Source organism: Nesoenas mayeri (assembly GCF_963082525.1).
Source record: "Nesoenas mayeri genome assembly, chromosome: 3".
Taxonomy (NCBI): Eukaryota; Metazoa; Chordata; class Aves; order Columbiformes; family Columbidae; genus Nesoenas; species Nesoenas mayeri.
In genome coordinates this window covers 146,391-161,184 of record NC_137544.1, presented here as the reverse complement: position 1 = coordinate 161,184, position 14,794 = coordinate 146,391, and the positions used below count along the sequence as shown (strand labels likewise).

At 63.0% G+C, this 14,794-nt stretch overlaps 2 protein-coding genes across 2 annotated transcripts in view; one reads left to right on the top strand and one right to left on the bottom strand.

Moving 5' to 3' along the window:
* IFT172 (intraflagellar transport 172) overlaps positions 1-6,239 on the bottom strand; it is a gene marked incomplete at both ends in the record, with an annotated part of 39,076 nt that extends 32,837 nt beyond the window's left edge. Inside the window, 7 exons of the mRNA XM_080342425.1 lie at positions 559-646; positions 1,446-1,525; positions 1,897-1,962; positions 4,624-4,663; positions 5,079-5,191; positions 5,279-5,422; positions 6,201-6,239. Of these exons, the coding sequence (XP_080198551.1) occupies positions 559-646; positions 1,446-1,525; positions 1,897-1,962; positions 4,624-4,663; positions 5,079-5,191; positions 5,279-5,422; positions 6,201-6,239 (570 nt within the window). The remainder of the gene's footprint in view (positions 1-558; positions 647-1,445; positions 1,526-1,896; positions 1,963-4,623; positions 4,664-5,078; positions 5,192-5,278; positions 5,423-6,200) is intronic.
* Positions 6,240-6,457: 218 nt separating this feature from the next.
* LOC308039497 (low density lipoprotein receptor adapter protein 1-like) lies at positions 6,458-13,966 on the top strand (the record flags this gene model as incomplete). The annotated part of the gene is made up of 9 exons (XM_080342868.1): positions 6,458-6,542; positions 9,219-9,361; positions 10,140-10,252; positions 11,335-11,449; positions 11,822-11,894; positions 12,271-12,383; positions 13,282-13,328; positions 13,667-13,704; positions 13,809-13,966. The coding sequence occupies 9 exons, from the start codon at positions 6,458-6,460 to the stop codon at positions 13,964-13,966; spliced, it is 885 nt and encodes a 294-aa protein (XP_080198994.1).
* Between the last annotated feature and the right edge of the window lie 828 nt (positions 13,967-14,794).

Genomic DNA, 14,794 nt, shown 5'->3' with positions numbered 1-14,794 from the left:
TCAGCAGAGCACGCACGCGCCTCCAGCGCGCCCCGGCAGAGCAGACGTGCTCAGACCGCTCAGATAGGATCCCAGTGACAACCCATTCCCTTCGCACAGCCTGAACAGACACCGCTCCCGCTGGGCACGAGTGGGGGGCCCAGGAGAAACACTGGGTGCCTGGAGCACCCTGTGCACAGAGCGTGAACCTGGCACCTGGGGTCAGCTGGGACACCCACACATCGCTCAGTGAGGAGACACCGTGGCTGTTCCCTGGAACGCTACCTGTTCAAGCATCGCGGACACTCTAACGTCAGAGCTCTCCAGACACCTGAAAAGCTCTATGTCTCATACATCAAAATGGAATTTCCCCTCCCACCGCTGCCCTTGGTGTACTTCAAAGCACCAGTCACCGTTCTGTCTTCACCAATGCTGCACAAAAGCTACGCCAGCAAGCACAGGCTGCAGCTCCTCTCCGGACCTGCAGCCCTCCACAGCCTGATCCCTTTGCAGAGCTCTCGGGCCGGGGAGCAGGCTGCGCAAGCAGGAATTTGGTCACTGAAGAAGGATCTTGGGTACCTGTGATTCACCTGAGCCCTCATCATCAAAGAAGAAGCGTACTATGCTTCCATCCGCATGGCCAGACAGGATTCCCTTCCCCGACACACTGCAACGAAACACAGACAGGTGATGCAACACTGCAGAGAGACTTGAGAGGAGAGGAGAGGAGAGGAGAGGAGAGGAGAGGAGAGGAGAGGAGAGGAGAGGAGAGGAGAGGAGAGGAGAGGAGAGGAGAGGAGAGGAGAGGAGAGGAGAGGAGAGGAGAGGAGAGGAGAGGAGAGGAGCCCTCCGGAACGGAGGCACAGGCAGATGGACTTCGGGGGACTGCTCAGCCACGGCAGCTCAGAGTCCAAGACCAGCTGCAGGTTTCCTACATTTGTTTAGCACTCAAAACCCAGAATGACACCATTTAGTGAAAGTCCCACTGCTAGGACTGTAACATATGTTACGCTTTTTTGGTAGAGGACACTAAAGTAGTTAAAATGAAATCTTAATTAAAATAATTTAAAATTGCACTTTATGGTTATTTTTCTAATTATAGTCTTCCCACAATTTTATCTGGTGGAATATTTTTACTTTTTTGAGCCCTTAAACTTGACTAAAGTTAGTGATTAGCTAGATGAAGCTGTCAAATTTATTCTCTCTAAAGTCACGGATTCCACTAAATCAATGTAGTTAAGTAATCTCGTGGAATTGCACCCTGAAATGTCCCTGAGGGACAACCGAACCGCACGGGGCAGCGCGATACGGCCCGGTGTCGCACTTAGGAAGGGACTCCTCTGGAAAGCACAGTGTTTTACTATCTCGAGCAGAACCGCCGGCAGACACGCCGGCAGCCCCGGCACCCCGGCTACGCCGGGGCCAGCAGCAGGCTGGGCGCCGAGCCCACGCGACGCCGCACTCACTTGGAAGTCAGCGACACCACGTAGGAGTCCGTCCCATAGATGGTAGAAGACTTGTTGTTCTTTGTGTTGGCTAAACGGACCTGAGAAAGAGAATGTGACCAGCGCTGGTTCCGCCCACCGAACGCGCTTCCCCGGTATAGCGTCCCGGGGCCTCCTGGTGCCAGAAACCACGGGACGCCCGTCGCTCCGCCGGCAGCCGGACAGGACGTGCAAAAGGTGGAGTCACACTGCCACGTTTCTGGAAAGGCTCCGGAAAAGGATCAAACGATCCAGTAGAGCCTCCAAGGACTAACTGGGAGCCAGAAGATAGAAGTTGGAGGTGTGAGCCCTTGGCTGCTGTTCCATGCCCAGTGTCACAACCCAACAGCTCCCACCCCACAGCCCAGGTGCTTGTGGGCCTTCGTAGCCCCCACGTGGAAAAGAACATCAGGCAAATAACAGGTTTCTCTACCTTTCCCTCAGCAAGCCCAAAGACAATGATATTCTCCGCTGGCCACGACAAGCAGGTCACGGCACTCTGCCAAAGAAGGGGTGAAAGGAGACGTAAGAGCTCCAGCCCACCTGCCCTCCTGCCCCACTGCGGCGTCAGACAGCCCAGGAACAGCGAGACCACCCAGACCGAGGGGGGGAGAGGGGGGAGAGGGGGAGGGGGAGGGGGAGGGAGAGGAAGAGGAAGACGAAGAGGAGGCATTTGGACAGACGTTAAAGTAGGACAGGCCCTCCAAGCTGAATCTTAAACTAGATAGCAGTGAGCTGGGCTCATGCTGGGCTCAGAGCTGGGCTCTGAAGGGCTACAGCAGGGCATCGGTACAGCCAATGTGTTGTGCGTGGACGCCCTTCTGAGAGGATTACTCATTGATTGGATCTGTGGTTTTCCACGTGCTACTGCTGAATGTACAAAATCATGGCTATCTTAAAAGATTTTTTTTGCAACAAGTATAAAACATACAAAGAATTTGACTCCACTGGCTTCTGTAATAGATATGAGAATATTTGTACATTGGATCCTCATTTGATGATCAGAAATAGTCTCTATTTTTTCATTTACAAGAAAGATGGTTATCAGATGCCACCAAGTAGGTCAGGTAGAAACAGGTTCAATAAATACAAACCAAAGGTATTCTCAAATGTGAGGTGGGGGTCAGGATGAATAAAGCTGACCACCAAACCCACCTGTAAGGGAGGCCCAAGAGCGTTAATGGAAGTGTTTCCCATTCAAAGCGAAGAACTCCGGTCACTAAGAAGGCTGGTGTTTGGCACTTTGCCACCAGCACCCTCACCAGCCCATCTCTTCCATTTTAAGCATCTGGACCTGCTTTAAGCACACATACAACCCTCATTTCTTCATCTCACCTTCTATCCCCAATTCTTACCACTCCCATCAGCAAACACTGCTGAAATCGGATACAAAATGTCCCTGGATACTTAAGCTGCTCATAATTTACATCTGGCCAACAACCAAGACCTGGTTTTTATTACACCTGTTTCCCAGACTTCCATGTATTTCCCTCATTATCGGCCAGACCCTCATTTTCAGTCTGACACAACCACAGGCAGCTTGGAAACCAGCACCACAGCGTGGGAACGTGCTGGGCCGTGAGTGCAGACAGCGAACGCGCACGCATCCTGACTGCTGCAGGACCTTGCTGGCCAGCAGAGCACAGGATGTGCAACAGTGCCCAGCAGGTTTTACAAGTGGCAAGACAGGAAAAGAGCTCAATAAATGATCTCTTACATTGACTGAACTCACCAAAAAACTGTAAATATCAATACTTAGTTACAGGAGAAAACTGAACACAGTGGTAAGAAACCACACATATAGCATTAGAAAAAATAAAGGATGTATCATGACAGAAATGGTAGAGAACGCATGGAGAACATGACAGAACAGAGAAAGGAGAAATGAACCACCACATCGAAGCAGAGCGCTGCAGGCGCTGCGCACGGCGTCCGGCCCTGCGAGGAGCACGGGCACAGCGCGCGAGCCAGCCCTGCCCGCGCTGCAGGAGCCACGGAACCACCTCCAGGGGCCACAGACCCTGGGCAAACACCATGTTCAGGACAGGGGACACGCGTCCCCCTGCTCCTCACAACGCCCCACTCCAGCGTCAGGACCGCTCAGCACGGCAGCTCAGCCACACAGGAACAAGGCTGATCAACAGCCTCCTCGCCGCAGAACTACGTGGGTTCTGCTCCTGCAGCCCCGACTGAGTGTCCAGGGGGCAGAGGGGCCTCCCGAGCCAGCCCAGGAGCGGCGCGGCGGCGGGCAGGACCCGAGCGGAGCCGCTGAGGCTGCGGCTGCTCCTCTGGCGCGGGGCGGCAGGGACAGCCTGGCTCAGGAACCCCAGCAGCTCCAACCGGAGCAGCTCCCCTGTGTCTTCGGGGGCTTTGGCCCAGCAGGATGGTTCCTCCCAGCTGGTACTGGCTACTTCAGGGGCCTACCTAGCAGAGCACTTCTCTGGTGACAGTGGGGCCACGGTGTGGTGGCACCTGGCTGGAAAGCCCAGGGCGGCTGCTGGACATTTGCTCCTGAAGGTAAAAGCAGCAGCCAGTGCACTGCGTTTTCTCATACGGGTGGCTTTCTATGCAAGGAATTTACAACACCTTTTCCTTTTCCAGATACTTGCACCAACCTCAGGACAGTCCTTGCCAGAGACCCCCCGAGCAGACCGCTCTCCGGCACTCACAGGCAGAGCTAGTGCAGAACAGGAGGAGGAACGAGGAGATAACCCGACCGAAATGACAAACCCAAGGTCTTCGAACATGTGGAACTGCGCAGTTTGACTGAACTCTGCACACTTTATATTTGATTAATAAGGAAACTTGAGGCTTAGAGTTGTTTGGCTCAGAGTCTCTTCTATGTTTCCTTTTCAACTCCCTTAAAACATTCTGTCCTCTGATGCCTAAAGTAGTCCCCAAAGTTTTGTAATCGACTGCACTGATCATTCGATAATGAATTACTGTGTTGTACCCAGGCATAATGAGGACTCTGAAGCTTGGCAAGTAGTACATGCCTCAAAATCTAGAGATCATCTTAGAATCCACTTGTACCTTTTGGAGATCAAGTACCACTGACAGTCTGGCCAAGTACACCTGACAGCATGAGCAGACAGACTCTAATTGTCTTTATCCTACGTATGCTGGAGAAAACGGAGTTAAACAGGAGCCTGGGTCTCACCGTTTGGATGAACTTGTTGCATATCACCTTCTTGTCACCCCTGCAGAAAAAGGCAGACAGAAACGACTATCAGCAAAGCTAGTACCACTGTCCTTTCTGGTTACCCTACTGTTTGTCTTGTCTGGTTTAGTATCGCCAAAGACAGGCCATTTAAGCCTTGTACGCTGGTTGTCTATCACAAGCCAGCTTCGGCCTGGACACTTTTTAAAAGGCAGCTTCGGAGTTTCCAGGGTTCTGACTCTGAGCAGCTCCAGCACAACGCGGCAGCCAGCGAGGCCGGGGGGGCCGGTGCGCCGCGGCTCCACAGCTACGGGGGGCGGCAGCACCGGCAGCCCGGCGGGGTCGGGCTCGCACGGGCCCTGCTGCGGCAAACCCCGCTACCGCTCCCGCGGATACCCGAGCGACTCCCCAGCGCTGCGCGCACGGGCAGCGCCGAGGCCCGAGCCCGGGCTCACCACTCCTCCCCGATCCGGTACACGTAGACGATGTTGTCGGTCTGGCCGATGGCGATTTTGGTGGAGTCCGGGGAGAAGGCCATGCCCCTGACCGCGTAGCTCTTCCGGCCGTACTGCGGGAGGGCGGCGGTGAGCGCAGGGAGCCCGGCCCGCCGCCCCCCGGCCCCGCCCGCCGCGCGGGCTCCGGCCCCGGCGCTCACCCTGGCGTCCGCGGGCTTGGTGGAGAACTTGTCGCGCCGCTCGCCCTGCTCGTCGTACAGCAGCACCACCCGCTCCGCGGTGCACACGGCGAACCGCGCGCTGCTGCCGGACCAGGCCATGCAGGTCACCCGCGCCGGCCCGTCCTGCGGACACACACGGCTCAGCACGGCCCGGCCCGTGGGACACACACGGCTCAGCACGGCCCGACCGCCCCCGGCCCGTCCTGGGGACACACACGGCTCAGCACGGCCCGTCCTGCGGACACACACGGCTCAGCACGGCCCGACCGCCCCCGGCCCGTCCTGGGGACACACACGGCTCAGCACGGCCCGATCCCTCCCCGGCCCGTCCTGCGGACACACACGGCTCAGCACGGCCCGACCGCCCCCGGCCCGTCCTGGGGACACACACGGCTCAGCACGGCCCGATCCCTCCCCGGCCCGTCCTGCGGACACACACGGCTCAGCACGGCCCGTCCTGCGGACACACACGGCTCAGCACGGCCCGACCGCCCCCGGCCCGCCCTGGGGACACACACGGCTCAGCACGGCCCGTGGGACACACACGGCTCAGCACGGCCCGACCGCCCCCGGCCCGTCCTGCGGACACACACGGCTCAGCACGGCCCGTCCTGCGGACACACACGGCTCAGCACGGCCCGTCCTGGGGACACACGCGGCTCAGCACGGCCCGACCGCCCCCGGCCCGCCCTGGGGACACACACGGCTCAGCACGGCCCGTGGGACACACACAGCTCAGCACGGCCCGGCCCGTGGGACACACACGGCTCAGCACGGCCCGTCCTCCGGACACACACACACGGCTCAGCACGGCCCGACCGCCCCCGGCCCGCCCTGGGGACACACACAGCTCAGCACCGGCCCCAGCCCGGCCCGCCCCCCCCGCCGCCCCCGGCCCGACCTGCGGGGCCAGCAGCGTCCGCACGTGCCGCAGCTGCATCGCGCCGGGACCGGGACAGACACCGGGACAGACACCGGGACAGACACCGGGACCGGATCGCGCCGCCGCCGCCGCCGGGCCCCCCTGGCCCCGCCCCCCGTTGCCGTGGCAACCCCAGCGCCTCCGCCGCTGCTGACGTCAGCGCGCCGAGCGCATTGGCGGCCGGTCCCCCCGCGGCCCCGGTACCGGCGGCGCTCGGGCTCGGCTGCGGCTCCGCCATGGAAGCGCTGCGGGCGGCGGGGCGCGCCGTGCTGCGGAGCCCGCGCCTCGCCCGGCACGGCCTGGGACTCCGCCGGCGGCGCAGTGAGTGCGGGGAGCGGGCGGGGGCCGGGCCGGGCCGGGCTCACCTGCGGCGCGGAGCCCGCGGCTCCGTCCGGTCGGACGGGGTGGGGAGCGGTGTGGGGCACGGCTGCGGCCGTGGCCTGGGGCGGCGGGGGAGCTGTGGGCAGGCTGTGGCGGTGCCCGTGGACAGGCGGTGGGTCGGTGGCGGTGGATCGGTGGGTCGGTGGCGGTGGATCGGTGGATCAGTGGGTCGGTGGCGGTGGATCGGTGGATCGGTGGGTCGGTGGCAGTGGATCGGTGGCGGTGGATCTGTGGGTCGGTGGCGGTGGATCGGTGAGTCGGTGGCGGTGGATCGGTGGGTCGGTGGCGGTGGATCGGTGGGTCGGTGGCGGTGGATCGGTGGCGGTGGGTCGGTGGCGGTGGGTCGGTGGCGGTGGGTCGGTGGCGGTGGATCGGTGGATCGGTGGGTCGGTGGGTCGGTGGCGATGGATCGGTGGGGCTGTGGGCAGGCTGTGGCGGTGCCCGTGGACAGGCTGTGGGGCAGTGGCGGTGGGGCAGTGAGGCTGTGAGGCAGTGGACAGGCTGTGGGCTGCCTCCCCGCCGCCTGGTCCCTGCACGCTCCCCTGCCTGCAGCCTCTTGCCCCACTTCTGAATTGAGGCCACTCACACGGGCAGGCTGAAGGGCTGCGGGTGGCTGTGGCGGGCAGTGCCGGAGGGAGCCGTGCCCCGGCTGTGGCGGGCAGTGCCGGAGGGAGCCGTGCCCCGGCTGTGGCGGGCAGTGCCGGAGCAAGCCGTGCCCCGGCTGAGGCGAGCAGTGCCGGAGGGAGCCGTGCCCCAGCTGAGGCGGGCAGTGCCGGAGGGAGCCGTGCCCCGGCTGTGGCGGGCAGTGCCGGAGCATGCTGTGCCCCGGCTGTGGGCTCCCTCCCCAGCCCGAGCAGCCCTTGGCCTCCCTGAGCCACTGTGCCCGGTGCCTGGCGGGTGCGGACACGGGTGCGGTGAGCGTGTCGGGCCCGCGCTGGCGCGCTGCAGGGGCTGCTGTGCTGTCAGCGGCACAGCTGGTCCCAGCCGGGCCCCACGGACACAGCGCTGTGCAGCAGGAGCGCTGCGCCTGGGCCTCCTCAGTCACGGCTGCTCGAGGGCTCCGGCAGCCCCGGCACAGTGCCCTTCCGCCTGGGGCAGGGGTCCCCGATGCCTGCATGGGACCAGGTGGGTTTCCCGGTAGTTGTCATTTGTGCCGGAGTGTGCTGCTCGAATAAGGTCTCCTGATTTCCCTGTGGGTTTGGGTTATTCCAATTGCAAGTCAGAGCCTTCTGCAAGTGTGCCAGTAATGTTCAGGGAGCTAATCCCAGGAAAGAAGTGAAAAATAACCTTGAAAAGTGTGAGCTTAGTGTGAACAGTAGATACCTAGGCAGTTCCCAGCGAAGTGCACAAGCCTGGGGTTTGTAGCAGAGCGAGCAACCTCTGTATCCCTGCTCCTTCTCTGTGGCCTGAAGAGAGGGACTGTGCCTCCCTGTGTCAGCCCTCCTGCATGTCCCCTCTCTCACCATCCATGTGCTCTTTGGGATCTGAGGTATGTAAATGTGTGATAACACCTGCTTCAGCTCTCCGTGAAAATTATCACCGGGAAGTGCATGGGACAAGAGAGTCGTTCCTTTGTGTGTGCACACTAGTCTGAAAACTGAAGCTTTTCTTGGATGAGAGTGAACTTTCTGCTTTGTCTCGGGGAGCAGAGGTCACCCCGCGGGGCTTTGCCTGCCAAGGGCACGGGGGTCAGGACGTGTAGGGCTGGGGCCGCGTCTCCCGCCAGCACACCCGCAGCGCGGTGCAGCACCCGCTGGAACGGGCTGGTTTCTGAAGGACGCTGGAGGGCTGAGCACTGTGTCTGGGGAACCTTTCTTGAGTGAGCAGACACTCTGCCCGTTGTTTGGTTTGGTTTGTATTTCTTGACTGCAGCAATGAGTTTTGAGAAGAGAGGGCACAGGAAACAGAAGCCATGGCCCCTTTAATTCTGTGACCTGTAAAGTAAGGCACGTGGGAGCTGTCTTCCCTCTGTGCATTGGACTTCATCCACAAATGTGTTTTCCTGGAAGATAGGTTGAGTGCTTGAAACACTGATCTGAGCTCTTCCTTGACACAGAACCTTTGTGATGCAGCTGCTTCCCAGTCCCCTCAGCTGGGACGTGCGTGCTGGGTGAGCTGCCCCCTGGCAGCCTGCTGCTGCGAACGGCGGTCGCCAGAGGGTTTGGCCTTGGTTGCACAAGGATGCTTGGGGGTTTTGATCTGCGTGTGGCAGCAAATGCTGCTGCTCCTGAGACGTGCCAGCAGCTAAGGGGCTGAGATGAATGCAGTGCAGAGAACATCCTGCTTGCAGTGAAACAGATGAGACCCAGGAATGCAAGGTTTCTGCAGCCAGCAGTGAACATTGCAGCGTCCGAGGCCCTGTGCAGATCTGCAGGGGCTCGCTGTCTGTGCTGACAGAGCCTGGACCTCCAGGGATGGAGGACTAAAGCTTTGAGGGTCAACTGTCCTCTTGTGTTGTTCCCCTTCCAAGAACGTGGCAGCCAGGAGCGTGTCCCGCTGAGCGAGGCGGCGGCACCGCTGCCGGGAGCCGCGAAGCTGCAGCGGAGCAGAGGGGCTGTGCTGGGGCGAGCCGCGGGGCCGCCGGCCTGTGGCTCCTAAGGCATTTTGTCTTTGCAGAGCTTCCTGAGAGCTGGGCCGACATGCAGGAGCCACTGCTTGAGGGGATGTGCTTCACGCTCAAGTATCTAGGCATGACACTGGTAGAAAAACCCAAAGGAGAAGACATGGCTGCTGCTGCCATCCGCAGGATCGTGGCCACGGTGAGAGCTGGCGCTGTGCCGAGATGGAGGAGAGCCAGTTCAGAGCCCAGCTCTGGGCTCTGGGAAGTGTCGGGTCCTAGCCCGGACCCTCGAAGGTGTCCGCAGGAGGCTCTGCCCGTGTGCCGGGGAAGGTGTCCGCGGGAGGCTCTGCCCGTGTGCCGGGGAAGGTGTCCGCAGGAGGCTCTGCCCGTGTGCCGGGGAAGGTGTCCGCGGGAGGCTCTGCCCGTGTGCCAGGGAAGGTGTCCGCAGGGGGCTCTGCCTGTGTGCCGGGGAAGGTGTCCGCAGGGGGCTCTGCCTGTGTGCCGGGCAGGGCGGGAGGCTCTGCCCGTGTGCCGGAGAAGGTGTCCGCGGGAGGCTCTGCCCGTGTGCCGGAGAAGGTGTCCGCAGGGGGCTCTGCCCGTGTGCCGGGGAGGGCGGGAGGCTCTGCCCGTGTGCCGGGGAAGGTGTCCGCAGGGGGCTCTGCCCGTGTGCCGGGGAGGCGGCCGCCGCTGCCCGCTCCCGCACCGCCCGCAGGAGCAGAGCTGTGCCTGTCTCAGCCTGGAGGGGAGGTGGGGACTGTCCTTCCCCATGTGCATGGCAGCAGTGTAAACGGGTTCCAGGGGTGTTCTGTGCAGGACGTGCCTGATCTCCAGGCCCTCCTTTCCCATCCCTGCACCAGGAGCCTTTGCAGCAAGGGTCCAATGGGTGGCCTTCATAGAGTCTGGGGGACTCCTCCCAGCAAGGGGGATGAAGACCCTTGCCAGATCTGCAGAGGTGTCTGGTGTCTCCCCACTGCCAGGCACGGGTGGGAGCTCGCAAGTTCCAGAAGGTGATTCTGACGGTGTCTCCAAGGGGCATCTCGCTGCAGGATGCAGACACGAAGGAGATGGTTGAGAACATCTCCATCTACAGGTGGGCATGGCGTGTGGAGGGCCGGGCTGTTCCCCAGCGGCTGCCGGGGAGGGCCGGGCCTCTTGTCAGCGCTGCCTCCCGGTTCAGATCTTCCTTGGGCTCCGCGAGGCCCATGTCCCCTCCCTGCCGTGCCCCACAGCCCTGCTGGGCTGACCCCCGGGGCCCGTGTCCCCTCCCTGCCGTGCCCCACAGCCCTGCTGGGCTGACCCCCGGGGCCCGTGTCCCCTCCCTGCCGTGCCCCACAGCCCTGCTGGGCTGAACCCCGGGGCCCATGTCCCCTCCCTGCCGTGCCCCACAGCCCTGCTGGGCTGACCCCCGGGGCCCGTGTCCCCTCCCTGCCGTGCCCCACAGCCCTGCTGGGGCTGAGCACAGGCAGGGTCCTGGGTGGCCTCGGGTCCTGGGTCGGTCCGTCTGTCCGTTCCCCGGCCCTGCTTGTCTCAAGCGGGATGTCGAGGCTGATGGCGGGGAAGCCCCAGACAGGGCAGGACTGCATGTCTGTGTCTCCCTGACACAGGACCCCCGTTCTGGCTGCCAGGGCACGGGGCTGCCATGGGCTGCAGCTTTCTCGGGCTGGCTACAGGCAGCTGCCGCGGGTTCTTTCGCTGCTGCCGGGGCTGCTTCGGCTGGGCAGGTGTCTGGGTGTGAGGGAAGCACGGCTGCAGGCTACTGACTAGATGGGACCCGGAGACAGGACACATATTCGGTGCAAAATTTGGGTCTTAGCACCAGAGCTGGTGTGCCAAGGCAGACCGTCCCGCTGCCTGGCTCCAGCTGTGTCCTTGGAAGCAGTCACCCACCCCTCTGCTCCGTTTGTCTCAGCGCTTGAGTTCCTACGTTGGGTTGAACCGTGCGTCCCAGGGCCGAGGAGCACGCTGGGCAGCGCAGGAGGGGTGCCGGTGGGCGCAGGGGCCTCCTGCGCTGCCGGGCGGCCCCTGGCCCGCGCTGTGGGGTCGGGCTGCCTGACCCTCTGGGGCGGGTGGAAGCCGGAGGCTGCCAGCGCTGCTTGTGGGCGTGCTGGGAGCGCAGCAGGAGGCCTGTGCTGGGGTTCCTGGCTGCCCTGAGCAGCTCCTCTCTGCCCGCAGGATCTCCTACTGCACAACAGACAAGCTGCAGAACAAAGTCTTCGCTTACGTTGCCCAGAGCCAGCAGAGCGGGGCGCTGGAGTGCCATGCCTTCCTCTCGCCCAAGAAGAAGATCGTAAGCACTTCCCGTCTGCTCTTGGCTCCATGAGGTGAGGGTGGGAGCACGGGCCTTCATTCTCCGCCGCCACACAGAGAAGTCTGTGTGCCTCAGCTGGAAACGGAGCCGGGGACACGTGCGCTCACAGGCTGCAAGGCAGGTGGGGAGCAACAGGAGGTTCTTCTGTCCCAGCTCCCCTAGGGTCTCCTCCTGGGGACGGCTGCCCCCACGGACAGACGGACACAGCACCGAGCTCTTCCGCGGGTGTGCTCTGCAGAGAAAGGCAGCGGGGGCCGGGTGGCTCTCAGATCCCGCGGCAGTGGGGCTGTCCTGGCTTGAGGGCCCAGATGGAAGCAGAACGCAGACATTCCTTCTCTTTCTCATGCACAGGCCCAGGCTGTGACTCTGACCGTGGCCCAGGCCTTCCAGATGGCACTGGACCTCTGGGAGGCAGCGCACGCAGGTAGGAGGAATTTCTCCCGTCCCCCTGCCTGGCGCTGAGGTCGGTGTCTGCAGCGCGGGAGCCTGCGGGGCTGCGCAGGAGCTGGTGAAGCACCGCGCAGGGGAGCGTTGTCCCCGCTGCCGTTCTCTGCACTGCCCCGCACGGGGACCCTGCCCCTGGCCGGGGTGGGGGGTCCCTGCTCCCCACACTGAGCTCCTTGCGTTGCTGAGCTGTAGCAGAGCGCAGGGCCCCGCGGAACCTGCCCTAAGCAGAGATCTCGCACCCGTGTCTGCACCCTGCCCAGCACAGCGTGTCCCGTGCCCGCAGTCCCGCCTGTGCTCCCCGCTGGGCTTTCTGCAGGCTGCAGGCACTAACAGCTGCTTTTGCCCTGTCCCAGGCTCTAGGCAGGAACAGCCCCTTCACCCTTCATGTGCCTTGGGGAGCAGTGAGCCCAGCAGACCAAGTGAGCCAGCCCCCCCGGGGAGCCCGCCCTTCAGGCACCAGTTTGGGGTACAGTATGCGCCAGTCTGGCCCGTGCCCGGGGCTGTCTCGCATTGGGGCAGGAACAGTAACCCTTACCCAGCTCCGTCCTGGCCTCGCAGGACCGTGCCGACGCCTGTGCAGCCTGACGTGGGGAGGACGCTGCTCTCACAAGGCAGGCGTGGGCCCCAGGCGGTCCTGGCTCCGGGAGCTGTTGGCCAGCTCTGCTGCAGCCCTCAGCCCTGCTCTGCTGGCACTGTCAAACGGGGTGCTGGGACCTGCTCTGTGCCCTTGCCGCCCTGGCTGGGGATGAGACACTGTCTCTAGAGGAGAGGACCCTTTGGTCATCATCCCACCACCCTGTCCCTCTGCACTACACCTGCTGCATGTCCAGAGCCAGGCAGAGCATTGCGGTGCTGCCGGTCTCACTGCGTCCTGCCCGGGCGCCCCCGGATGCCCAGTCTGTGGCCTCGCGGTCCCGGCGCTGGCCCGGCCTGGCGCTGGTGGCTGCTGGCAGCCTGCTCCGGGGGGTTCTCTGCCCGTCCCTCCAGCTACAAGCTGCGCTCACCCTGCTCTCGTCTCCGGGCAGAGCTGCGCTGTGTGCAGGACCTGTCTCGCCTTGTTCCCCACTCACAGCCTGTGTTGGGGCTCTCCTGGCTGGAGGGGACGCGGGGACAGCCGTGGTCTCTCCCTGTGCGCGGCTGTGTGCCTGAGCCCCGGGGGTTTCAGCAGCCCGGCCCTGCAGGTGCCACCTCTGCCCCTGCTGCCTGTGGGCACCCTTGGGGCCGTGCCTGGTGTGTCACCGTGTCCTGTGACGGGGCCGGGGCTGCCCTGCTGCTCCGGAACAGGCGCTGGGCAGCCTGGCCTCGCTGCTGGCAGAGCCCTGCCCAGGCAGGGGGGTGTCAGACAGCTTTGTTTTGTTTGCCAGCAGGAGGAAGAGGAGGAGGAAGATAACATCAGTGAAACCTTATCTGGGTAGGTGGTGAGCTGCTGCCTGTATTCGGGGATCTCTCTGGTGAACCGTCTTGTTTCCCTCTTTGTACCCCACGCAAGGGGAGCTGCTGGGGCCACCCGCATGGTGGGAGCATGGAGGAGATCTGGTGAAATGTCAGCCCTTGGTATACAGTGCTCTTCATGGGAAGGAGACATGGCTTTGCAGTGCTGGGACAGGCTGGCCTGGGGAAAGGGTTTGGTAGCAGGTGCACTCTGAGTGCCTGGCACTGCCGCGCCAGCGCTGCCGCGGTCACGGGCGTGCTGCAGCTCAGCAGGTCCTGCTTGGGGCATGATGCGTGCTCTGTTTTCTTCCAACGCAGCATGGAGGAGCTGGGGAGGGGAGCCCACAGCCCAGCAGGTAAGTTCCTTCCTTCAGTGTCCCCTGAAGGGTGGGGGTTGATGGCTCTGCTTTCCCCCACCACACATCTCATGGACCAGGTCTTCCTCCCTCTTGCTTTTCAGAGTCAGCACTGCTCGTGCCCAGGGCGAGCTCTCCTATGGCGCAGCTGCTGTGCCACCGCCTGGGGCAGCCCCCCGACGGCTGGGAGGGGCCAGGAGGGGCTGGTGGCCTCCCCACAGCTGGCCCCAGGACTGCCGGCCCCAGGACTCCCCTGGGCTAAGCCACATCTCTGCAAGGACGGACCAGCCACTCAGGATTCACCCTGTGCCTGCCCGGGCCAGACTGTGCCTGCCCCTGCCCCGGCGCTGCCCCGCGGGCACGGGCTCTGCTGGCGCCGCCGCCATGCAGCGCGCAGGCCGCGGCGCGCTCCTTGTCCTGCTCTCCGCCTGCATGCCCCGCTTCAAGCCGCAGCTGCTCCAGCTCGGGCCGGGCACCGGCCCTCCTCGCTCTGCCCGTCCCAGCGCACGCGGAGCCGCCCCGAGCGCTCCAAGCGCGCAGACGCAGCAGCCGGCGCTTCCCAGGCTGCCTGTGCCGCGCCTGCCCCCCTCGCTGCCCACCCTTGCTCCTCGCGGTGGCCCCTGGGGACCAGCTGAGGCTGAGCAGCCCCTGGAGATGGTGGAGGATGTGTTGGCATGTGTGACCCTCAGGGAGCAACAGCTCCTGACCCAGAGGAGCAAGGACAGCCTTGCCTCTGCAGTTCAGCCTCACCGCCTCTCACGAGTGAAACGAGCTGGTTTTTAAAGGAAAGCTCTGCCTTTATAGGAGAATAAACAAAGGTTTTTTACTGGTGTGGTTTGGGTTTGAGTGCTGAGGTGACATGCACAAGTGTGCAAGGTGCTGTGGCTCTGCTGGGCTCTGGCCTCCGTCTTCCAGGCCAGGCTGCCCCGCTCTGTGCTCCCTGCACAGCGCGTCCAGCAGCAGGGCCGGGCCCAGCCCGTAGCACTGGCACTCCCTTGGCGCCAGCGGCGTGCAGGAGGCATTGAGGACCTGTAGCTCCTGCACAGCACGCAAGAACAGGTCTCCTTCTAAGGAGCGCTGGTACACGCAC